This window comes from Nyctereutes procyonoides, unplaced genomic scaffold (assembly GCF_905146905.1).
Source record: "Nyctereutes procyonoides isolate TBG_1078 unplaced genomic scaffold, NYPRO_anot_genome, whole genome shotgun sequence".
NCBI lineage: Eukaryota > Metazoa > Chordata > Mammalia > Carnivora > Canidae > Nyctereutes > Nyctereutes procyonoides.
In genome coordinates, this window is record NW_026575052.1 from 23,187,157 (window position 1) to 23,214,319 (window position 27,163).

A 27,163-nucleotide genomic window follows, 5' to 3' on the forward strand; every position below is an offset into this window, starting at 1 on the left:
TTTCCCTCTGCCTGTGTCCTCCTCTCTCTCTGCCTCCCTCCAAAGCACATAGGTTTTTCTCTTTAAACCATTTGAAAGTAAGTTGCAAATACTTCAGTATTGAATTTTTTAAATTCTGCTACATACTAATAGTATAATTAATATTGATGTAGTACTAGCTCATCAATAGACCAACCTTATTCATATTTCACTAATTGTTCCACTATTTTTATAGCCAAAAAAAGGTGGTTTTGTGCTTATTGTGGTCCAGAATCCAATTTAGCATCAGATGTTGAATTTAGTTATCATGTTTCTGTTAATTGGTCTTTCTTTGGTTTTCATTACTTGGACATTTTTTTAAGAGTATAGGTGGTTTATTTTGTAGAATGTCCCTAATTTTGGGGTTGTCTCATGTTGCCTGAGGATTCAAGTCATGCATTTTTTTGTTACGTATTTTTTAAGAGAACATTACTGTATTATACATCCGAAACTAATATAACACTGAATGTTTACACTGGAATTAAAATTTAAAAATAAAAGACCACCACAGAAATGATACTGTTCCCTTCTCACTGAATCATCAGGAGGAGTATGAACTCATTTGCCCTGTTACTGGTGGTGTTCACTTTAACCACTAGATTATGGTGGTATCTGGGAGATTTTTTTTCACCATGAAATTACTGTTACTTTTTTGTAATTATAGAATCTCCTTCAAAAATTTGATGATTTCGATGACCTACTCAAAAGTTTTGACCTGCTGGGAGGTCAAAAACTTTTCACATCCTCACTCCAATACAGAGGTTCCTGATGAGCTGAAGATTTTAGAAGTACTTAACTAATAATCTTTTAATTTTTCACAAAGACTGATTTTTCTCACTTGACTCAGGTACAGCATAGATTGGAGCTATGCAGATTGTCTTAAAGTACCTCATTACCATTCTGATGTTGGGCAGTGTTCTTTGTTATCAAGAGATCCTGAGATGATACTCTCGTTCAGGAAGGATTTGAGACAGTAAAGAGAACTAAAAACAGAACCATGGAGCACTACAGTACTTAGAGGTTAAGCAGAGGAGGAGAGGCAGCAGAGATAGCCGAGAAGGGCTATTGAAAGTAAGGCGTTCAGGAATGAATAGGAAGCAGCCAGGCAGACAAGAGAAGGAACAACAGTCTATTCAGAAGAGAGAAGAAGGAGTATAAAAACATGGAGGTGTGCCATAACATGGAGTTTGAAAAGCCTGTGTTTTTGTACTTTGGAAGCATGAAATCTGGGGGACAGCTGTGCCAAGCAATAGGAGATGAGGCTGGAGGAAAAAGGTAGGATCCTGCTTATTCCACAAAAACCAAAACCAATGTGGGCCTGATCCCCAAACAAGGGAGGGTCAATGAAGGAATTGAAGCAAGGGGGCAATAGGTAAGATTTATATCTGAGAAACATCATTCTAGGGTCAATGTGAAAAGGGATTAAAGGGAGGCAAGAAAGATAGTTGAGTACTATCAGGAGGTTTTCAAGGTCCAAGTAAGTGATGAAGCAGTGAGAAGGAGGAAGAAGAACCAGTTGGAGTTGGAGTTGAGGGCAGAATCTGTAAGAATTGATGACTTATTAGATGTGGGAGATTAAAAAAAAAAAAACACAAAAAGATAGAATCTGAGCTGACTTCTCTATTTCTGACTAGTGTAACTGGAAGTAAGGTGTGGAAGGGGTACTCTGTTATCATTAACCCAGTAGAAAAACCACAGGAAAGAAGGTAGAAGAGTGAGTGCCGTTCAAGGTAGCTCAAATAGAGTTTGAATTCATTGAAGTAACTGGGTTCTGAGCACAGGAATCAGCAAATAAAGAATGTTTGATGCAACTGAGAGATAAGCCTGCAGGTTGGGTGATTGATCTCCAACACATAGACCTGAGTGAGGAGAGTGGCACAAGACAGGTACAGAGGCTCTTCTAGGAAAATGTTAGAAGGTATCTTCTAGAGTAAGTCACTTGTGTGAGGTACCTTATTTCTTGATGGTACTCAGATGGTTTTATTATACATAACATGGTAATTCATAATATAGGCATATATCTTAGATATCTTTTTGAAATTAAAACAGAAGAGTCCCATTTATTGAAAATTTAATTGAAATCAAACTTCAGTTTGTTCTAGAAAATAGCTAGTAAATTTGCATTGATTTTGCTTTTATCTTTTTACTTCTTTGTCAGTTATCCATTAAGTTACTTTTTAATTGTAGATGGAAGAGGAACCATTTAACCCAGACTACGTTGAAGTAGACAGAGTGTTAGAAGTCTCTTTTTGTGAAGATAAAGACACTGGTGAGGTAAATATTTAGGAAAAAAAAATTTAAGTAGGAAAAACCTAAAACTTTCCAAATGTTAAAATGTACTGCTTTTTAAAAATTAATGACTTAAAAACACTGAAAAAAATGTTTCATTAGTTTTTATTAATAAAGGTTAGGTTTATTTAAGCTGTCTCTACTCTTTTTCAAAATGGTAAAGTGAAAAAAAATTTTTTTTTACAGCCTGTTATTTACTACTTAGTAAAGTGGTGCTCATTACCATATGAAGATAGTACATGGGAACTAAAGGAAGACGTAGATCTTGCAAAAATAGAAGAGTTTGAACACTTACAAGCTTCAAGGCCTGACACAAGACATTTGGTAAGAACTGTGTCTTAGACAACTTCATAAAATCTTAGCACTTTTATTCAACAGGTTTAATGTAATCTTTGCATTTTTAATTTCACTTTTGGTGTACAATGAATACTGTATTTTAAAAATTGCTGCATAGTATCTTATGTATGTTAATTTAACTGTTCCTCCATTAGTGAATATTCCATTTTTTTGCTGTCATAAACAAGGCTACATTGAACATTGAGCCCATGTACAAGTGTCTGTAAGACAAGTCAGAAGTGTAATGCCTTGGTCAGAGCATACGTACATTTATAATTTTGCTGAGTATTTCCTTCAAATTTTCCTCCAGACAAGTTCCACCTCGTCTCTGAATTTAAGAGTTTCTAATGACGATTTCTCCCAGATCGTTTATAAAAATATCAAGAATATCAGTTTCAGCTTGAGGTGGAGGTTTTTTATTATTATTATTATTTTAAAGCTTTATTTATTCATGAGATACACAGAGAGAAGGAGGCAGAGACATAGACAGAGGGAGAAGCAGACTCCTCTCAGGGAGCCCGATGCGGGACTTGATTCCCAGACCAGGATCACGCCCTGAGCCGAAGGCAGATGCTCAACTGCTGAGCTACCCAGGTGTCCCTTGAGGTGGAGTTATTAATTCTCTATTTCTACAATAAGGAAAAATCCTTATTATACCCACCTTTTCCTTCTTTTCTATAAACCAGTTAATTCTCCATAACTAAATCATTCATCTCCTTCCATAGGAGCATTATTTTAAAAGAACCTTTTATATGGAATATTGTTAAAAGCCTACATAAATTAAATATATTCTTTTTTTTTTTTTAACTGACTACACGCATATCTCTTCCCTGGTCAAAAAATAAGAAATCTAAGTAGGTTATTGACTTTTGTAGTATGAAAACTATAGAATTCTAGGCAGCTAAGTCAAGTTGTGATATTGCTGAAAATTATATAGTTTTTTACTTATATTTCCTAAAATTGTTTACTTTAAATCCTAAAACATAGAATTATTGTCATGTGAATACAATTTTGGGAGGCCAATGAAAAGAAATTCACCATTAAGAGACCTATTATGATTTTATTTAATATTTTGCCGTGTTCTCTTTCAAATGTAATTTAGTCACAGAAATTTCTTATTTCGGGATCCCTGGGTGGCGCAGCGGTTTGGCGCCTGCCTTTGGCCCAGGGCGCGATCCTGGAGACCCGGGATCGAATCCCATATCGGGCTCCCGGTGCATGGAGCCTGCTTCTCCCTCTGCCTGTGTCTCTGCCTCTCTCTCTGTGTGTGACTATCATAAATAAATAAATTTAAAAAAAAATTTCTTATTTCACTAAAGAGAAAAAATTTATACATGAAAAGGCAAGAACAGATCACTTTTTGATTAGCATCAGGGTGAGGAAGAGCTGCCATGAAAAATGTGGAGATGTGATGGAAGAGAAGGAAATGAACTAATAATGTTCATGGAATAGATCATATTTTGATAATGATTTTTTTCTGTTCTTATTTTCTGTTCTTCTTAAGTAATCTCCCAGAAATATCCATATGTCTGTTACCAAGAGAACAGCAGCTTACCTCCATTCCTTTGACTTCTCAATGCCTTTCCTTGTTCTGGAAAACAAAAGTATTAACTAATTAAGGGAGGAATGAGTCAAGGGAGATCGTGGAAGGGAAAGGTTTTCTTTTTGGAGTGGGGACTATGTCTCAGTGATAATCTGATCTCTGGCCTCATCCTGTAAGCTATTTCTCTCCATCATTGATTCTCAGTTGGAAGTACGTATCAGAATCATCTTGAGAACTTTTCAGAAATTCAAGATGCCTGATTCCTTGTTCGTGGCTTCTGAATTAGAATATTTGAGAGCAGCCCCGGGCCTATTTGTTTTTAAAAAGATGATTTTGATGCACATGTCTGAGAAAAACCACTGCCTTAGACAGATAGATATGGTGTAGTCCTTGGTAAAGGGAAATCATCCCATGGAATTAATCCCCTTAATTACTATAAAGTGGACTTGACAATAGTGCTAACCTATCATAGTTAAATACTGTGGGAGGTAAGTGATTTTTTGCCAGTCTATTATGATTAAATAAAATAACATATAAAACATGTATTTTTAGAGGTTCTGGAAATGAAATTTCTTTCTGACTCTAATGAAATATTAAATAATGATCGGATTGCTGAAAAGAAAATTGTGGAGAATATGACTTAATGTGGAAAATATTTTAAGCAATAATTAAATAATTATTATATGTTAATTATTTTTAAGTTCATTGCATACCATTGAAGAAATATTTTCCGTATTCACCCTAATTATATTAAGTAACAGTAAAGCTCTAATAACCAGTTGTTTTCTGTATACTGATGGCCTAATTCAGTTTTTCATTCAGAATTACCATACACTGACCCTGACCATCCTGGTAATTTTTAGAGGTGTAATTTTGTTGATTAGTACCAATGTAAGATCATTTAAAAGTAAGAGATCATAAGAAACCTTGTGCTTGTTTCTCGGAAACGTATTTATCCTCCTGAGACCCAGACCCTACTAATTTGGGGCTGGAATAATGTTATCCTTCCACCTATTCAGCAATCTTAAGAAAGTTTGTGTCTTAGCTATCCAGAATAATTCATAACAGAGCTTTTTATCACTGAGAAAGAAAAAATATATTTGGATAAGTATGACTAAACTATATATGTAAATGAATTTTTTTTTTGCATACAGTGTTATGCTTCTAGATTTCTTTTGAAAGAAATACTTTGTACCATGAATATCAAAGGTGGTATAGAGATGTACGATAGATTTAAAATGTATGAGAGAAAATTCGATACACCTCATCCTTTTTAGTCGGCTGCCTCTGCACTAGCCCTGGGGTGTAGCCAGGTGAGTCCACGTGAACACTTTAAGAATAGTTTCTCAGTTCACCATATATAGCCTTGTGGGTTTCGTGGACGCAAGCCCTGCTGGGTTTCAAAGATAGATGTTTTGGGGGCTCATCTCTCAGGTTCGGATCATAAAGCTGGGGTGTCATATATGGGGTTTAAACCATTTGCTTCTCAAGGAGAAGCTTAGAGTTGTAAATTCTTTCCTGATTATGGGTCACTACACAGGGGGTTGGGTTTATGGTGAGATTGTGTCTTAGCCTGTTTTACCTAGGTTTTTCATTTGCCTGATGTATGGAAGTCACTCAACTAGATTTCAGGTTGCTTTCAGAGGAAATTGTTCCATATGTAGCTTTAGATTTAGGGAGTCTGGGAAAAGGTAAGTTCAGGTTCCTCCTCTGTCACCATCTTGAACCAGACCCAACTGCATCATATTTTTTAAAGATAAATCTATTGAGTTTGAAGCAACATACAATAAATTATGTGTATTTGAAGTGTACAGTTGGATAAGTTTTGACATCCGAAACCATCAGTATAATCAAGATAATGAACTATCCTTCAATCCCATATTCTCATGCCCCTTTGTAATCCCCCCTCCCAAATCTTTCTTCCTCTACCCCCAAGCCCCCCTGTAGGCAACTACTAATCTTTCTTATGTCACTATCCATTATTTTAAATTCTCTGTAGTTTTATATAGACAGTGTAATGTTTTTTGTATAGCTTCTTTCATGCAGTATTCAAGATTCATGTCATTCATTACATGCATCAGTAAGTTGATTCCTGAGTAGTATTCCTTTCTAATACTGAGTAGTATTCTGTTGTAATGTATATCCCACAGTTTGTTTATCCATTCACCTATTGATGAATACTAATATTGGCTATTAGAAATAAAGTTTTTAGGAATATTTGTGTGCAAGTCCTTATCTAGGTATGTGCTTTCATTTCTCTTCAGCAAATATCTATGAGTAAAGTGGCTGGGTCATATGTTAGGTATATGTTTAATTTTTTAAGAAACTGCCAAGTTTTTTCCCTTTGATTGTACCATATTACATTCCCAACAGCATCGTATAAGAGTTTTAGTAGTTTCACATCCTTGTCAACACTCGGAACAATGTTTTTAATCTTAGCAATTCTAATGTGTATATAATAGTATGACATTGTGGTTTTCATTTATATTTCCCAATGAATAATGATGTTGAGAATCATTTCATGTGTTTATTTGCCATTAGTGTATCTTTAATAAAGTGCCTATTCAAATATTTTGCCTATTTTTTATTGGCTTATTTACTTTCTTATTATTGGGCTCTAAGAATTATGTATATGTTCTAGATCCAAGTCCTTTATCAGATATATGATTTGCAAAAGTTTTCTCCAAGTGTCTGGCTTGTCTTTTCACTGTCTTAACAATGTCTGTAAAAGAGCAGAAGTTCCTAATTTTGATAAAGTCTAGTTTATCTGTCTTTTCCTTATGGATCGTACTTTTGGTGCTATAGCTAGGAAATCTTTGCCAGAAGTTTTTTAGTTTTAGGTAACATTTAGGTCTATGATGAATTTTGAGTAATTTTTGTATATAGTGCATGTATGAATCAAAGTTCATTTTTTGTTTATGGGTGTCCAATTGTTGTAGCACTAGTTTTTGGATAAAAAGAAAAAACTGTCATTACTCCACTGAATTGCCTTTCCTACTTTGTGAAAAATCAATTGAGTTAATACATGTGTGTGTATTTTCGAACCCTCTATTCTGTTCCACTAGTCTGTTATCTCTACACCAATTCTACCCAGTCTTGATTCTGTAACTTTTACAAGTCTTGAAATCAGTAAATCCTCCAACTTTATTCTTTTTCAAGTTGTTTTGGATATTTCTGGTCTTTTGCATTTCCATATGGTTTTAGAATCAGCATATCAATTTCTATAAAAACATACTAGGATTTTGGTTATGTTGAATCTGTTGTTCAATTAGGAAGAATTAATAACAATGTTCAGTGTTTGAGTCCACGAAATTCCACTTGTTTAGGTCTTCTTTAATTTCTCTCAGCAGTGTTTTGTAGTTTTAAATACACCAGTCTTACACAACTTTTGAGAGATATATTCCTAAATAGGTCATATTTTATATGCTATTATTGATGAAAGAGAAAATGGTATTATCTTTTTAAATTTGTTTCTACAATATAGAATACAGCTTTCTGTATATTGACCTTGTATCATACAACCTTGCTAAAATCATTTCTTAGTTTATCTTTGCTATAGATTCCATAGGATTTTCTACATACAAAAATGAAGTCTTTTTTTTTTAAAGATTTTATTTATTTATTCATGATAGACACACACACAGAGAGAGAGGGAGAGGGGGGCAGAGACACAGGCAGAGGGAGAAGCAGGCCCATGCCAAGAGCCCAATGCGGAACTCGATCCCGGGACTCCAGGATCACGCCTTGGGCCAAAGACAGGTGCTAAACCACTGAGCCACCCAGGGATCCCCCCAAAATGAAGCCTTCTGTGAATTAAGATGGTTTTACTTTTTCCTTGCCAATCTTAAAGCCTTTTATTCCTTTTTTGTTTTTGCTTTATTATACTTCTTAGAATCTGCAGTATAATGTTGAATAGAAGCAGTGACAATAAACATGCTTGCCTTTTCCCAATTTTAAGAAGAAAGCTTTCAGTTTTGAACCATTAAGTATGATGTTAAGCTTTGGCTCTTTTCATAGATGTACCTTACTTACCAGGTTGAAGAAGTTCCCTTCTATTCAAAATTTAATGACAATTTTTATTAGGAATAGGTGTTAGAGTTTTTAAATCCCTTTTCTGCATCTATTGAGATTGTCATATTTTTGTTTTTTAGTCTGTTGATCAACATTGATTAATTTTCAAATTTAAACACCTTCCATTCCTGGAAAAAATCTACTTGGTCATGAGGATTATCCTTTCATATATTGGATTCCATTTGCTAAAATTTTGTTATGAATCTTTGCATCTGTATTCATTAGGGATATTGGTGTGTAGAGGGGTTTTTGGTAATATCTTTGATTTTAGTACCTGAGCTTTGTGGAATTAGTGGAATGTATGCTGCCTTCTTCAATTTTCTGGAAGAGTTTGTGCAGAACTAATTTGGCCTTTAGATGTTTGTAACATTTCATCATAATACTATATAAAGTTAGCTCCTTTAATTATTTTAAAAGCATGCTTTTATCATGTATGAGTTTTATGAAAGATTAAAAAATCTGAAATGCATCATTCTTTGTTTTTCCACAAAGGATCGTCCTCCTGCTAATATTTGGAAAAAAATTGATCAATCCAGGGACTATAAAAATGGCAATCAACTCAGGGAATATCAACTGGAAGGACTCAACTGGCTCTTATTCAATTGGTACAATAGGTATGTAGTATATCTTAATAGAAAAAAATTTACTGTGTTGCTTTTTTTATGTGTGTCAAAATATATTAAGTAAAATAGGTACTGATTTGCTCTATTATTACTGTCATGGGGTCTTTGTTATTGAAAGTGCGGTTACCGCAGAAGGATGTGCAAATTATAATTTAGGATTTTGACTTTAATTGCTTCCTTTAAAGATGTACGCCAATCAGAATAGAAGAAAATTGATAAGATAATTAGTAATAAACACTGAAATGTCTTTTTTAACATTGTAAAACATCTGTTATGTTACAGAATATTTTTCAACTTACCAACTTACACTGCTATCTGCCAGTAATTGAATCTAGTTAGTAAGTGTGAACAATAATATCAGTAAGAATTAGGTAGGTCTGTTAAGTCTTCAGAGAAGCAGATTATTAGCAGTTGATGAGGAATAGAAATCAAAATATAAGAACCTAGTAATGAATTTACCTCTTCTATTAATTATTTATTTTCCAAGTTGTTCAAAATGCTGAGTGGAACATTGTCTTACTTTTTGCAGTGAAAAGATAATTGCAAAAGAAGTATAAAATGGAAGTAAAAATGATTGAGAAAGCATAGTGGCATATACGAGAGAGCAAGCCAAGATTGTTATTAGTAATAATAGAACAGTTTGATGACACTTTTTATTCACAGTCATTCTTCCATATTTTTACTTCTCACATGATTCTTCTCTGAGTTATTAGACTCGGTGATGGTGAGTCCTGAGACTCAGTCACGTGAGGGTAGGGGAACATGTTAACCCCTCCCAGTGCTCTTCCCCCTAGTTTATATTTTCTAAATGTTAACCATCATTTTTCCCAAGAGACCCTTCCAGGTAAAAAAGTTAACTGTTTTGCTTAAATCCTCTCATTGCCCTTCCCCATTTCCTACATGGCTTGTTTTAAACTTACAGCACTTTCCCCTGGCTCTCTATCACAGCCCTACCCTTTGACTCCACGTGACTGCTCCATAGAGAAGCCTAGGGCCAGTGGATGAGCTTGTTCAAGTTCTCGTCTGCCTGACAGACGTATCTCCATTCTTAGCCTTTCTTAGGAATCCTCATGTACCAGAGGTTAAAGGTGCCTCCCCATTAACAAGATTAATGTGCCATTTCCGTTCTTGACACACACCTCCTCCAGGCTTCTCAGAGCCTCACTTCCATCAGCTGTCATCCTGCGCTCTTACATCTTCAAGCTCTCTCGAGACTAGTACTGTCCCTTCACTCTGTGATCAGTTTAACCTACCATAAAAACATAAGAAAGAAAAAGATAAACCTCCTCTTCTTGGCTCTGTTTTTCCTTCTAGTGACCTTGAGCCCTCTGTCATTTCTAGGAATAACAGCCTACAGGAGCTCTTCCATTTCCTCATCAACTAGCTTTGAACCTGTTGCCTGTATTTGATTCTGTATCTTTAAAATGGTTTATTTCACAATCCATGGGGTATTTTTTCAGCCCTAATTTGCTGTTTCCCTGCTGCTGTAGGTAGTCACTCACTGTGTAAACTTTCCCCCATTCTCACTGCCAGCAGCTTCCACAGTGGGACTGTCTCCAGACCCTGTGAGTCTCGGGTCTGCTGGTTTTCCTTCCTCTACCTGCCTTTCGGTATTGCTTTTCCTTCTAACATTTCTCTTTTGCACTCTCCTCCTAGGACAGGTTTGTTCTTCATAAGCTCTACTCCATACCCCCTCTGCCTTTGTTTATCAGTAACATCCTAATAGTCTCATCTCTTAATTTCTAAGGCCTTGAAATCCAAGGCCATATTTTTCTTTGCCTCTTGCTACTTTAAAGTCTATCTCACCAATTCTTTCAACACAAAATTCAAAATTAACCTTATCATTTCCTGTTTCCTCTGTACCAAACTTATTCTTCCTCCATATTTTGTGTTTCACCTAAGAATAACACAATACAGGGGTGCCTGGCTGGCTCATCAGTAAGAGCACGCAACTCTTGATCTTAGGGTCATGAGTTCAAGCCCCACATTGGGTGTGGAGCCTACTTTAAAAAAAAAAAAAAAAACATGATTCATTTAAGTCAACCAGATTGAAATCTGACTAAGTCAACCAGATTGAAATCTGACTTTCATCCAACACCCCATATATTTGGTAAGCCACTGAGTTTAAATCATTCTAAGTCATAATTAACTTGGAATCCATTCTCTCCTCTTAGTCCTCCTCCCTTAGTCCAAGTGCCTGCCATTGTTTTCTGCATTCTTGCAGTATTTTCCTGGTTAGTGTCCCAGCTTCTAGGCACCTCACCTTCTAATAGCCATGGTGGAGCCAAAGTAAACCTCAAAACACAAACCCAATTGCATAAGGTTTCTTTAACATTTTCAGTGATTCCTGTTGCATAACAGAATGATGTCTAACCTCTTTATTTCTGACCTCTTCGTATCTTAGTAATACTCCCTCCTTTCACCCTTATCTCCAAACTATGTTTGTAGTCTCCGTGTTGAGTTCTTTATACCTCCACTCCTTTGCTGAGCTCTCTGGCAAAATCCTACCTATTATTGACCTCCTCTTTGGAAAATGATCTCACGTCCTCATCGCTTTTTGCCACAAGTGGACACTTACTCCTCTGAGCTTCAGCAGTAAACTTAACCCTGAGGATTTTCAACTGCCCATGTATTATAATCATCTGTGGAACTTTAAAAAAAAAAACTTATAGCTGCTTTTATCCTACTCCATACACATTGAATCATAATGTGTAGGGGAGAACCCTTTGTGTCTGTGTTTCTTTCAGGCTTTTAGATTCTTCTAGTGCCCAGCCAAAGTTGAAACCAGTGCTTTATTTGCACTTCTGTGATAGCACACTGCATGACTATTTATTTATTTATTTATTTACTTACATGTCTGCTTTTCTAATAGATACAAGCCCCTGGAAGGCAGAGAATATGCCCTATTTCTTTTGTATCCCATCTTCCCATACTCTCCCTGAGCTATAGAAGGTATTTAATAAGTGCTTCCTGAATAAATATGTTTAGTTTGCCTTACTTGTGCTGTTTCATTCTTTAACAAAATCATGCCTCTAATGGGTGATATCTTTATTTTGGAGCTACAAAAATCTATAGTTTTCCCTATGCAGGATTATAATAAAATTATAATTTCCTATTTTTACAAAATAGTATGCTTAGTGTACACTTTGGCAACTTTTTATGTTTTTATAAATGCAAGTATCTTAACTTGATATTTGGTTATTTTTGTATATTTATCTTTAAAAACATTGTAGTGTACAGAAAAATCCAATGTATACATGGATGATATATTTGTTTATTTCAGACGAAACTGCATTTTAGCAGATGAAATGGGTCTTGGAAAAACCATTCAATCAATTACATTCCTCTATGAAATCCTTCTGACTGGTATAAGAGGACCTTTCCTGATTATTGCTCCACTTTCTACCATTGCAAACTGGGAGAGAGAATTTCGTACATGGACTGATATTAATGTTGTGGTTTATCATGGGAGCCTGATTAGCAGACAAATGATACAGCAATATGAGATGTACTTCAGGGACTCACAGGTGTGTTACTGATGATTTTGTTTGTTGTTTGAAAGGTCAAGTTTGAAAAAGCCAATTATTATGTGTTAATTATTTTCAAATTTGAGATGGATTTTATTTGCCTATGTACATCTTGGTTCGATCTCTTTTTTCATTGTACTTATTTTACAATAAACTTTAGTAGCTGACGAAAACAATGACAAGGAATTAGGGTGATGTTCCGGTTCACTATAGATATGCTGATCTATACAAAGACACTAATTTGATTGTATCCCTAATTTTTCAACTAGAATAATTTTACTCATTGCTTTTAAATACACATTAAATTTATTTTTAGAAAAATATCTGTCTCTTGATCATCCTCCATTATTTTCCCTCCATTTCTAAAATTCAAATCTTCACCCCTGGTGAGTACTGTGGGTTTAAATGCTTACTGAGATGAAACCATAGGTTCTTTTCCATGTTCAAAGGACTTTGATTTTAGACATATTTTAAGTTTGGTTTATTTGTTTTGTATGCAGAGTCAGGCATACCTCTCTATCATTTTCCCTTTTGAATTGGTTATTCCAGTGCTCTGGTGATTTGGTGGTTTTCTTCTCCTCTATATCCTAAAGGCACATTTTCCATTTTACTTTGGCCTCTTTAGGAGGAAATTTAGTTGGAGATTTCTTATTTTTCATCTAAATACACACATCATAAAATTAAGAGTTAGCATTATAATAATGAATTTTCTAGCAGAAAGTTAAGAAAGCAATTAAGGACTAATAAGAGTTTTGAGTGGTTACAGGACTCTTTAAGAATTTTATTAAGAAATAGTATCAGTAAAAATATAGTTCACACAAACATATACGTTTTAATTAGAATAGGTTTGTTGGCTAACATTCTACCTCAGTAGCACCTTAATAATTTATTTTTCTTTCACTAGTTCTTTTGTTTCATAAGGATCATTATAACATATGGCCAGGTCATGTGATATGATGCAGGTTGAAGTAAGGTAATGTGCCTAGCCTTCTACTGCTTTTCTTCCCAGCAGCAACTGATTTTCTACCTATTTGAAGCTGAAAATGAATTAATTAAGTTAGTTCCTTCAGCCTCATTGTCCCTCTTACTTTTATGATTGAAACAGTTACATTCTTGAAATTAAGCATCTATATAACACTTTAGTTATTCCTCAATTTTATTGAAACTGTCACCTTTGTATTTTCAAGCCTTTGACATCTCAGATTATAGTTTGATTCCCTTCCATAGTGTTTTATTCTTCTCAATCATACATTTGTAGATTTTAAGAGCTGTATGGTATCATAAAAATGATTATGACTGACTTAGTTCAATCTCGTTTTTTTACAGACAGTATAATTAAAATATTAGGAGTTTAAGAGATGTTTAAAAGTTTTAATATATGTCCCATATGAGTTTGGTATAAACATGATAGCCAAGAAGCTAAAAGATTCTTGATGTGTTATGAACTGAATAGTATATATTAAATATTATATATTGTGGTAAATGTTATACATTCTAGAAGGATATTATCTGACAGGCTTAAAATTTAAAAAGATGAATCTCTACATAGATCTGTGCTTAGACACACATTTAACTTTTTGAGTTAATTCTTTTGGGTGTATTTTAATATAAATGAATTGAATATTTGACTAATGCTTTTTCAAGTTATTAAATAGCCTGACATCATAGTAGTAGTAAAATATGCTAAGATTTTCTGAATCACCCTGAAAAAAGTAACAGATAATAACACTAACAGTCACAATCATTCATTAGTATTTGCCATGTGCCAGGCAGTCCACCAGACATTTTAGAATTAGTATTTCCCTGAATCTTTGTAATGCCTGCCTTGTAAGTAGGTAATAATATTAGCCCCATTTGCAAATGAGGAAACTGAGGTATAAAGAAGTTATGCAGTTTCCTCCAAAATCCCAACAAAACTGGGATTAATAAACCCAGGTAATTAGAATCAAAAGCCCTTGTTCATAAACACTGTGATATCACTTTACCTGAATGCCTTCTGCCTGAGGTTGTTAGAGCTATATAAATGCCCTAGACTTATACTTTACGCCTTTCTAAATAATATCTATTGGATCTGTTTTTCAACTTAGTAGCCATTGCATATAATTATTATGGATTAATCTAATTAAGTTAGTAGGTATTGGGCACCTGGGTGGTTCAGTGGTTGAGCGTCTGTCTTTGACTGAGGTCATGATCCCAGAGTCCTGGGATCAAGTCTCACATCAGGCTCCCTGCAGGGAGCCTGCTTCTCCCTCTGCCTATGTCTCTGCCCCTCTTCTCTGTGTCTCTCATGTGTAAATAAATAAAATCCTTTTTAAAAAAAAGTAGGAATTAAACTCTAAATCAGAATACACAATCTTTCTTAACCCTTAATTTCTCCTAATCCCTGATAGTTTATAGTTTTCAGTCCCATTTAACATTTTCTTAGTTTAGATTCCAGGATTTGTACTGTCCTATTCCTTCAGAAGCCCCCTTTACTGGTTCCTTTGTACCTTCTCTGTCTAAACCTGGAGGTGACCCAGGGCTCAATCTTCAGACTCTTTTATATCCATACTCTTTCTGTCAGAGGTTTCATTCAGTCATACAACTTGAGTACCATCTATACTGCTAGAAACTCCCCAAATCTTATCACCAACTCTAACTTCTTTCCTGAATTCCAAAGAGCTCTCCAAATGCCTATTCATCTATTCCACTTGGATATCTAAGTAGTTTTCTCAAACATAACGTGTCCAAAATCCTGAATTTTCTCGCTGTAAGTAGCAACACCACATTCTAATTGTTCAAGCTAAAAGATTTTACACGTAAACTTGAGTCTTCTTTTTATCCCACTCTATGCCTATCCATTAGCAAATCCTGTTGGCTCAACCTTCAAAATACATTCAGAACTGAATACTTCTCATGACTTCCAATGTTAATCTCTTGCTTGGATTACTATGACAGGCCCATATTGGTCATCTCTGTGATCTGTCCTTGGCCTCTTTCAGACTATTTTTCTATGGCCACCAAAGGGACTCTTAAAATACATGTCACTTCTTGTCTCAAAACCCTCCAGTAGCATCTTGCTTAGAGAAAGAGCCAAATCCTTAGCAAACTTTCCGGTCCCAGGACAGCTTCATCTCCTCCACACTCAGTGAGTTTCAACTTCTCTGGCATTCTTACTATGTGAAGACTGCCATAGATACTCCCACCTTAGGGCCTTCACACTTGCTGCTTCTTCCAAGAATGCTTTCTACTGTAGAGCTGTAGGTATCACATGGCTTTCTCCCTCATCTTCAGAACTTTGCTCTAATGTCACTTCTCAGTAATTGCCTCCTATCCAATCCATAAAATTGCAGTGGTCACCTCCGACCCCATATACCTTTCTTATTTTATTCCACAGCCCTTATCACTTTGTAACTTTTAAAAATATTTTCTTAATGGCTATGTCCTACATTTGAATCATTGGGCTGTAAGTTCCACTTGGATAATTATTTTTGTCTGTTTTGTTTACTGCTGTATCTCCACTCAGGGTTTGGCACACAGACACTCAATAAATATTTGCTGAATAATTGACTCAGGTGGCTAATTTTGATATTAACTATTTATTTGCTGTTGTATGTGTCAACTCATGGATATAAGTAATAAGCATTAAAGCTGAAATTTCACTGTCCAGATTTTGTAATGGCCATTTCTTTCCTGATCTAAAATTGTTACTACAACTCTTAAAAACTATAAAACATTTTATCAAGGAATACTGATTTGAATATAATTATAGATTAAATAATTGTGTTGGCATAATTTTTTGCATTATTCTTGAAAACACTGCAATTTAATAATTTTAATGCTAAACTTCCTCATTATTTAAAGGGCAGGTATGCATATATAAAAATTTCAGTAGAAAATGTTTTGTAGCAGATATCGTTAGATATATTTTTATGCTATTTGATAGGAATTAAAAATTGTGATGAAGACATTCTAGCAAATTATTGTATTTGATAATAAATTTCTAGGGACGTATCATTCGAGGAGCATACAGATTCCAAGCCATCATCACCACTTTTGAAATGATTCTGGGTGGCTGCGGAGAGCTTAATGCAATTGAATGGCGATGTGTGATTATTGATGAAGCACATAGGTTAAAAAATAAAAATTGTAAACTTCTAGAAGGTCTGAAACTCATGAATCTGGTAAGTAACATTATTTGACTTAATGCAGTGTCTTAGTTACTTAGTGAAAGGTCAGAGACAGAGAACTAATGCTAACCTCACTTTTTAAATTTTAGAGTATAGATCAGATTCTTATCTGTGGCAATTGAGGGTTTTTTGTTTTTTATTTTGTTTTAATTACTAAGGGAAAAAATTCCACATGCTCAGCATAGGTTGGTTATAATTAATGGATTTTTAAAAGTCATCTTCTTACTAGTGTGTTTGCTTATTTCAAATCAGAGTCTTTTAACATTTTCATTTAATTGAGATCACATAATTAGTATATAAACACTTGAACAAGTAACTCCAATATGCAGAGCTACATACCATAAAACTGAAGCATTCCTTTTTACTATCAATGCCCACCTCAGTTCTACTCCCCACTCCAGTATTTATAGATTGTTATGCATCTTTGTAGACTAAACTTTTGCCAGTATACACATATATATGCATATATAGTGATACATGTAGAAATATTTAGCTTAGGAATTTAGAGATGTTGTTAAATTTTAAATGATAATTTGTACTGTCATTAAAAATATTTATTTCCTATTACTACTATGTTTAATTTGTAATGCTGTTCTAGTGTAGAAGCATATTCCAGTCAGCTCTTCATATTGTTATATAATGGCCTTAATGATTTGAGAATTGTTCTTGCGTGAAAAGTCAGGTGATTTTAACTGCTCTCTCTCCCGCTTCAGAGAGGCCTTGGCTCACAGCCTCTTGGGGGGCTAGGAGCAGTCCTCCCAGTCAGGAGACCCCTTGGGGTCCTGTGGGAAGTGTTTAAAATAAACACAGGTGGATTAAAGGGCAAAAAAAAAAGTCAGGTGATAATTAGCCAAATTATAAAGAATGAGAACCATTTTATATACAAATTGCCATACCAAAAATGGTGGAGTACAAAAGAAACAAATACCTTCTTTGTTCTTGAAAGGTCTGTTTCTTTGAGAAAAATCTAAAATAGGCTTCTTAATTATTTAGAACTTTTCTTTTAAAAGCTTGGGTAGGTAAAAATAACATACAAAGTATAGTATTACAATAATGGTAGAGTTTTTAAAAAGTAATTTAAGAAAGTAAATTAATGAAGATTCATGAGTAGAGATATTTTTTGAGATGTCTCTTGAAAATTATAGTTAGAAAAGTACTTGCTTTTGAAACACTAAACATTTAATAACCTATGTCAGCTTTCTTTCTTTTTTTTTTAATTTTTTTTTTTATTTATTTATGATAGTCACACATAGAGAGAGAGAGAGAGGCAGAGACACAGGCAGAGGGAGAAGCAGGCTCCATGCACCAGGAGCCCGATGTGGGATTCGATCCCGGGTCTCCAGGATCGCGCCCTGGGCCAAAGGCAGGCGCCAAACCGCTGCGCCACCCAGGGATCCCCTATGTCAGCTTTCATGTAATTCTCAGACTGTGGTGTTTGACATGAATTATTCTTGCTTTATATAGGAACACAAGGTGCTTCTGACTGGCACACCTCTCCAAAATACAGTTGAAGAACTATTCAGTCTTCTTCACTTCCTAGAACCTTTAAGGTTTCCTTCTGAATCAACATTTATGCAAGAATTTGGGGACCTGAAAACAGAGGAACAGGTATCCTCACTGGTCTTTGTAAAGAAGTGCATCAAACCTCTTATCTCTGTGATTGTGTGTGTGTATTTGTAACTGAATGTGCATACATGTTACATATCTTTTCATCATTTTTTGTGCAGGTGCAGAAACTTCAGGCTATCTTGAAGCCGATGATGTTGAGACGATTGAAAGAAGATGTGGAAAAGAAGCTGGCACCAAAGGAAGAAACCATCATTGAAGTGGAACTTACTAACATTCAGAAGAAATACTACCGGGCTATTTTGGAGAAGAACTTTTCATTTTTGTCCAAAGGAGCAGGGCAGACTAATGTCCCTAACTTGGTCAATACTATGATGGAGCTCAGGAAGTGCTGTAATCATCCATATCTTATCAAAGGTAGCTAAAAAGGATGGCAAACAAAAACTTACTTCTTTAAACAAGTACTCATGAACTTTAAAAAACAAAGCAAAAAAACACTATAGCTATAGTGGCTGTTACAAGAAAAGGCAGTGATGCTCCATCTCTTCACTCTGGTATTCTGGGGGGGGTTATGAGTGTTTTCAGAATCAGGGTGCCCCATGATCACATGCCAAGTTCCAGAAGCAGGTACTTGCATTCAGTCTAATGTGGACTGGAATTCCTCCTCCAGTTGAATCCTCCTCCTTTGCAGAGACAACAAAGCCTACTTTTGGGGCTCTGGATTTTTTTTTTTCCCTGGGCTCTTCCAGTCCAGGTCTCGGATTACTCTGTTTTTGTGCTGTGATAATGTTACTTTTTAAGGTCTTGTTAGGTTCTTGACTAGCATTGCCTCTGTGTATCTTTTCACCAATTCCTGGGAATATACTCCCATCTTTATCCAGGACATGTGGTTTCTTAGCCCTGTAAGTAACTCTTTTGCCATCCCATTATTCTTTAATGATCAGATGAATGGAGGGAAGGCAGAGAGCCTTTAATGCTGGTTAGACTCTCTGAAGGAAGTATGTATCACAAGACCTATAACTTGACTTCCCTTTTAATTGTTCTGTTTCCTTGTTTTGATGGCTGGCCGGATACCCATAGACACATCCAGATTAATTATGATCACCATTCAGTTATGATCACTGTCGTATTGGTCTTTAAATAATAAATGTTTGTTTAAAAATATGTGTTTACTCATGTAGGTTAGGACCACATTTTCATTAATTCTTTCCCTAATAGCATTCATTAAACATTTAGCAAACATAAATTTATATAAGGCATTATGCCAGAGGTCTGGAGAAATAAAAAGATGCTTTAAGACATTGTCCACATCCTCAGTGGAATTATAGTCTGATGTTGATGGGTGTTTAGCCACAAACATAAATAATTCCAATAAAAACAGTATACCTGTCATCAGAAAAATTTAATGTGTTACAGAAGCGCAGAGGAGCACTAATTTTGATTTTTTTTTTTTTTAAAGCAGCTGGGGGTTGCCTGCATCTGTGCATTGATGCTATCTTCTTATGTTTCTTTGACAGGTGCTGAAGAGAAAATACTTGGAGAATTTAGAGATACATATAATCCAGCTGCTTCTGATTTTCATCTTCAAGCAATGATCCAGTCTGCTGGCAAATTGGTCCTTATAGATAAATTGCTTCCCAAAATGAAAGCCGGAGGTCATAAAGTGCTCATATTCTCTCAGATGGTACGCTGCCTTGACATCCTGGAGGACTATCTCATTCATAAAAGGTAAGGCTTATGATTCATCTACTGAATTATACTGTGAATTACACTAACTTTATGCTATTAAGGATTTTGCATCACTGAACTGTAACATTTGTTGACTCACATCTTTATCTAGATAAGACTCCACTTAAATCTGAGTAAAGATAGTTTAGGATTATGTGTCAGGTGTTCTTCTAACCTACATATGTTGCAAATAGTAGAGCTAAGGAGACTAAGAAAAGCTTGTAAATTGGCAAGTATTTATTGACCTAGGAATTGATTTATTAGTGTCCATTTTACTTGATCTGTAAATCTTGCAATAATGACAGTTTAAGTGGACTTATAGCCACCTTCAAAAAAAAAAATGGTTACCTTTTCAAATCTTTCATTATCATAATTAGAACCTGAGCTTGCCGCGCTTTGATTCTTACCATATACCATTTGATATTTATTCATGCTTTTAATCTTTTCATTTGTTTAATGTGGGGTTTGATTTTGTTTTGGTGCATGACAATAAATCTTCAATATTGTCTGATCAGTATTTAGATAAATAAGATATTTATCATAGGTTATTTTCTCAGAACATTAGTTGTCCAGTCAGATGCCAACACACTACTCTAAAAGGGAATCTAAAGATGTAGCTGTAGATTTTAGTTCAATAGATTTTGACTCTTACAATAGATAACAAAAGGTCTATACTAATTTAGATTTTTCAGAAATTGTGTAGTTCACTTTTATTTTTTATTTCTAGTTCTGTTTTTAGTGTCAGTATTCCACTCCTTTAGTCTAATTCCAAAATGTATATTATTCTCAACTTTATATCATAGGAGTAAAAAAGAAGATAAAATTGCAATATTCTTATATTTCCTTGATCTGATACAAAGAACTTTATAAAACAAAGATGAATTTCATGGAAAACCCCAGATTTCTTTAATGTCAGGTTATTAGAAGTCACACCCCATTTCACAGGTACTGCAGACAAGAGTGAGCTCCTGCAGAGTTTCTAATAAATTATATGTGTAAAGGAATGTCTTGAGCTAGGAGAGGTATGGCAAATGTCATGTGTATTCCTCTTCCAATTCCTAAATTTTTATAAATTTTAATTTTATTAATGTCTATCAGTTTCTGAATTTTATGTAAATGAGGAAAGAAATTGAAAGTTAATTACTTAAGAGTAATGACTCTAAAGAATTAAGATTCTAAAGCATGTTTTGGAATGTTCTAGAAAACTTTGGATTTTTAAGTAATTATTAATGTTTCAATTTCAAATATTGTTAATATCTTGAAAATTTATTAAATGAGGTTAAAAGCCTTATTGCTATTTTCAGATCCTTTCAATAAACAGACTTGTTTAAAAAGTTGAAAAAAAAAGGATTAGCATTCTAGTTTTCCCTTGATAGATACATAATTTAAACTCAAGTATCTTAAAAGAAAAACATGATTGAGACAGGGACATTGTTAAGCTCTTGAAGTTTTATAAAAGTCTTTGCTTTAAAAAAAGAAAAGTCATTATATACCATTATAATGAGATCAGCAAGGCAGTTTTTGTGTTTTTTTTAATTCCAACTTCTGAACAATAGTCATTATGATGATACTGTACCTATACATCAAGAATTCAGAGATTCTGTATCTTTGTATTACTTTGTATTTCCTCCCTAACCACCACCACCATGAAGAATTATAAAACCACACAAACTAGTTGGGATGATACTGCTTCTTAATTTTATAATAAACATAATGTTGCAAGGAAACTGAGTTTACATTTGATAGAATGTGTCTTTATTTTCATTATATTCATCTAACTAAATTTATGACATTTCATTTGATAGATATTTATATGAGCGAATCGATGGAAGAGTCAGAGGGAATCTTCGACAGGCTGCTATAGACCGATTTAGTAAACCTGATTCAGATCGATTTGTTTTCCTTCTATGTACCCGAGCTGGTGGGTTGGGCATCAACCTAACTGCTGCAGATACATGTATAATTTTTGATTCTGATTGGAATCCTCAGAATGACCTGCAGGTAAATACATTCCTTGGCTAAAAGAATTAAATTTCTTTTTTCACTCCTAGAACTATTTTTTATACTTCACCTCTTTTATTCTTATCTGAATAAACTAACATACATGTTTCCCTAAGAATTATCTGTTCCTAATAAAATAGTTTAAATTATCTTAATTTAATGACAATAAAATATATTTAAATTATATATCTTCTGAATAGGTTTATTTACTTGAGTACAGTATCTGTTTGAAATATATTATGTAAATTTGAGAGAACCTAACTTTTAAGAATGACTTCTTTGTGTGGGGCACCAGGGTGGCTCAGTCAGTTGAGTATCTGACTCAGTTTCAGCTCAGGCCCTGATCTCAGGGTAGTGAAATTGAGCCCCAAGTTGGGCTCCACACTCAACATGGCACCTACTTGAGTTTCTCTCTGCCTCTGCCCTTCCTCCCCCAGGGACACTCTCTTTCTCTCTCTCAAGTAAATAATTTTTTAAAAAAAAAGAATGACTTCTTTATAATAAAAATTTTAGAATCTTTCTGAAAAATAAATATTTCTCCTCATTTCATCTTTTCAATCATATAGTATGCATAGAATTAAGAACTAATAGACTATGCCTTTTTATGAAATACTATAAAAATTTATATATACATCTAAGTTAAGACAGCACTTGGATCTCTAGAAGCAGGAATATTAATATTTGTAGAGTGATCAAATAGCATCAAAGTTTGCAGAAGATAAACATTTGGGAAAGATATAAGAACATAAAGATTAAAAGAAATTCTTTTATTGTTCATGATAGTCTTTATTGCAATTAATGTTATTACTATAAGTAGTTATAATACCAAATATAGAAAATTGTTACTGAGAATATACCTGACAGTAAAAATTAACCTCTCATTTGTACATAAATGTATACTATATGTAAACTATTTCAAAATCTTAAAGATCCAAAATTAATAGATTAAACCAGGGACAAACTCTTTCTGTAGAAGGCCAGTTAGTAAATATTTTAGGCTTTTGTGAATCACACAAGGTCTCTGCCACACAAGCTTTGTTGTTTGTTTTCATGGTCCCTTAAAAGAGTAAAAGCCATTCTTAGTTGGTAGGTCAGATATGGTCCACAGGATGTAGTCTTCTAATCTCTAGGATAAACCCAAATTAGAATTACTTGCCTTTTGGATGCATATTTATACTCACACTGTCTGCAGCACATGTGATGTTCTAAAAGTTAATCTAAAATAAAATCACATTTTAGAGCCCGAGTAGGAACCAGAAAAACTGTAAGGTATTCCCCAACTTCTCCCTCTCACTTGGTTTTTCCTACTTACTGCTAATGTAGATCTAGTCCTCATAGACTAATGAAAAATTTGGCCTCTTATACTTTCCCTAGACCTGGAGCAAGGTTGTTCACTCCCAATTCTGAGTTGTAAAGAGCACAGAGGTGATATAGAATAAAGATGTCAGCAAAGTATAGCATCAGTGCCACCTATAAATTTTAAAACCATAATTTATGATGTAGTCTTCTGAAGATAATGAGAAGGTAATTAATAATTTGGGAGAAAGACCACTGATTCTGTGGAACCTTTAGAGTCTAAATGTATCACATAAATTTTAAGTTTTGTAGAACCCCAAAATATGAAGCTCTTGGGGCACTTGGTGGCTCAGTTCATTAAGTGTCTGACTCTTGATTTCAGCTCAGGTCACAACCTCAGGATTGTGGGATCAATTCTCGCTAGGTGTGGGACCTGTGTAATATTCTCCCTCTCCTTCTGCCCCCAAGCCCACTTTCTCTCTCTCCCCCTCTCCAAAAAAAAAAAAAAAAAAAAAATGAAGCTCTTATGTAATCTCTGAGGTCTCTACTTCCAACTTGTATGCATATTAATTAATTAGTTCTTTCCATGTTTAAGTACAATTATGTCTCCAGAGATACCTTTAAGTTTTTATCCCCCTTCAAATTACTCGGCTTAACTAAAATGTATTGAAAAGTTTGCTGATAATATAGCAGAATAAAACTTGAGAAATTCGTGGTTAGGTTTTAAGTTTAGAGGTTGAGTTGCCACCAGCTAAAAACAATCTGTTCATAGAGTTTATATTCCTGTCTAAAATCTTGATGGGACGCCTGAGTGGCTTAGCAGTTTAGCGCCTGCCTTTGGCTCAGGGTGTGATCCCAGGGTCCTGAGATCGAGTATCACGTTGGGATCCCTGTGTGGAATCTGCTTCTCCCTCTGCCTGTGTCTCGGCCTCTCTCTCTCTCTCTCTGTATCTCCCATGAATAAATAAATAAAGTCTTTTAAAAAATAAATTAATTAATAAAATCTTGATGATGCCCTCTTTAAAAACAATAATTCTCCATGGATTTATATTCTCTGATAACATAAGCTTAAATTTTAACTTACTGCTGATTATGGAATCATTTCTTATTTTAATAAGCACTACCTCCATTTCTGGAAAAAGGTTAGAGTTAATTCAGTAGCAAGAGTTTCTAAAAATTCTTCCATACTTCTATATTCCATCGCAATACTCTTTTGTTAAATGCCTTTTGTGTAATCCCTTTTGTGCTACTTTGTAAAATAAATTGAATCTGTAACTTCATTTTTTATAGGCCCAAGCTCGTTGCCACAGAATCGGTCAGAATAAAGCAGTTAAAGTCTACCGACTAGTAACTCGTAACTCATATGAGAGAGAGATGTTTGACCGAGCCAGTCTGAAGCTGGGTCTAGATAAGGCTGTGTTACAGAGCATGAGCGGAAGAGAAAGTAATGTTGGTGGTGTATGTATATTTTCCTTTCATTTGAAATTTTTGTGTTCTTACTTGCATTTATTTTTAACTTCAGGTAATGTATCATTTAATTTTGATCCATACCACTAAATAGATACTTTTATGTAAAGAGGCATTCAGAATAGACTTATATTCAGTTAGTTAATGCTTGTGAATCCTGTTCTGTTTATATTTGCTCCAGTGCTTGTGAATTCTTTTTCTGTCTTTTTGGGGTTTTTTGTTTGTTTGTTTGTTTGGGCTTTTTTGCTTGTGAATTCTAAGAATGTTTTCAAGGCAGAAATTCTTGGCTCTGCTTTAAGGGTTAGTATTAATGGCACAGCAAAGCAATTTGTGAATTCTTCTGCATTATTTCTATAAACAATTTTTCAAATATTTTGTGTGTGTCAAACTACTACCTTTGGCTTTGTTTTGTTTTAAGTGATAGTTTTTGGCTTTTTTCCCCCTCAATATTGTTGCCTTATATTTTATGCTTGTAACAAATATAGAACCCTAGTACTGAAAAAAACCTTGAGAGGTTACCTGCCCCATAACCTTTGTTGTAACTTAAGCCTTTATTAGACGCACATGGCAAATCTTATTTTAAAGATAGTAAGAAGGAAGTCAACAACTTCAGTGTATTCTTTTAGAGGATTCTGTTTTCTATATATCTTGAACCCCAAATGCAGTTTAAACCTGACTCTGTGTACTTTGAAATTTCTTAGGGATACTGTTTCATTTTAGGAACTTCAAAATAACTGTTACCAAAATTATTTTCTCTTTAGATTCAACAGCTTTCTAAAAAGGAAATAGAAGATCTGCTTCGAAGAGGTGCTTATGGTGCCATTATGGAGGAAGAAGATGAAGGCTCTAAATTCTGTGAGGAGGATATTGATCAGATTTTACTACGTCGGACAAAAACTATTACAATTGAGTCAGAAGGACGCGGGTCAACATTTGCCAAGGTAACAGTGAGTGTGATATTTGATAAATATACCAGTAATGTTTACAACTAAAAAAAAAAAAAACCCTCTTTAACTCTATTAATTATTTGCAGAGTATCTACTTAACGTTTAAAGTGAACTATCTTAAAAGAAAGAGGTAGTATATTATTTTCCTTCATTTTTTTTCTGGCCTCTCATATCAAATTTCATATGTACCCTTCTGATCCTAGAAATGAAGTGTAATAACCAGAAATAGTTCTATGCATTAATCTGAGTAGAACATCTAGAATCAGATTTAGTAATTAAAGAACATATATGCCAAAGTCAGAGCAAGGTGTGAATAATAGTGTAGGAGGTTAAATCATCTTACATTAACTGACAATAATTTGAAGTAATTTAAAGAAAAGATTTCTAATTTCATCTTAAATACTTAAATCTAATTTGGTCAGGGTAAAATGAAATTTGTATCTTGAAAGGAAGTGTTAATACCTATCTACCTTATTTTGGGGAAACATTTCAAAAGTTTACTAACTGCCTTTACATTTATGCCCCCCTCCTTTTATTACAGAGATATGATAAACCTATATCTTGTATTCATCTGATGAGTTTATTATTGCAATATTCTGTGTCATTTGCACTGATTCATACAGGTTTTCTCTTTTCCTCTTCACTTCCTTTCTGTATTTCCCCCCTCCATACTCACCCCAGAGGTCTTTTTTTTTTATCTTTATGGAGAACTCTGTTAGAGCAGGTAGCATAGACACTGCACCCAAAGCAGTATCAATCAGTCTTCCAATGAAAATTTTTGTTTTGCATTCATTCAGCAGACTAATGAAATCAGTGTCAGGTACTTTACTAGATGTTGGGAATACTAAAATGAAAGGATTCTAGTTGCTGAAAAAAGCAAAGAAAGAAATAATTAATTTTACATGAAATAGAAGAGGCAGAGAATCAGGAAAGCCTTTGTGGAGAAAATCACATCTGAGCTGAGTCTTGAAGGCAGTGTGGATTTCATTGTGTTAGTCACAGAAATGAATCGTGTGTTGCTAAACTACAAGGAAGATTTTAAGGAATATGGCATAGGCATGTATAGATGCACAGGATGAACTAAATGGAGATGAAAAGGGATTAGGGAGGTCAGACCTAAATCGTGAAGGGCTCAAAAAAATTCCATTTGGAGGAATTTGAACTTGATCCTGAGGCAGTTAAAAAGCTTTTAAATCCCTTCAAGCAGAAAATGGACATAATGAATGCAGTTTAGAAATCTAACTCTAGCAGCAGTGTAGAGAATGAGTTTGAAAGGAGAAAAACTGGAGGCAGGGATACCGGATAAGAGGCTTATATAGGATATGATGATGGATGAACTACAGTAGTGGAGCACCACTTAAATCAACAGGAGATGATGACTAGTTAAAAGTGTATGAAAGGGGAGTCAGAAAGGACTTGAAGATTTCTGGCTCAAGTAGGGAGGAGGGTCATGGAATCATTAAGTAAAGTAGAGAATGCAAGAGAAGGAAGTTTGTGGAGAAAACAAAATACTGGGATTGTGTATTTGTGGTGCTTACAGGGCATCCAACAAGGGATGTCCAAAAGAGTTGCCTAGGATACA

The 27,163-nt window shown here is 34.6% G+C and overlaps 1 protein-coding gene across 13 annotated transcripts in view; it reads left to right on the top strand.

Annotated features, from left to right (window-relative positions):
• Positions 1–27,163, top strand: part of CHD9 (chromodomain helicase DNA binding protein 9) — a 221,508-nt gene that overhangs the window by 135,815 nt on the left and 58,530 nt on the right. For all 13 annotated transcript variants that reach the window (XM_055330958.1, XM_055330956.1, XM_055330963.1 and 10 more), the window contains 11 exons: positions 2,206–2,292; positions 2,494–2,631; positions 8,750–8,871; positions 12,164–12,407; positions 16,394–16,570; positions 18,041–18,184; positions 18,304–18,559; positions 19,660–19,870; positions 21,676–21,871; positions 24,458–24,625; positions 25,396–25,575. In XM_055330958.1, coding sequence (XP_055186933.1) covers positions 2,206–2,292; positions 2,494–2,631; positions 8,750–8,871; positions 12,164–12,407; positions 16,394–16,570; positions 18,041–18,184; positions 18,304–18,559; positions 19,660–19,870; positions 21,676–21,871; positions 24,458–24,625; positions 25,396–25,575 — 1,923 coding nt within the window. The remainder of the gene's footprint in view (positions 1–2,205; positions 2,293–2,493; positions 2,632–8,749; positions 8,872–12,163; positions 12,408–16,393; positions 16,571–18,040; positions 18,185–18,303; positions 18,560–19,659; positions 19,871–21,675; positions 21,872–24,457; positions 24,626–25,395; positions 25,576–27,163) is intronic.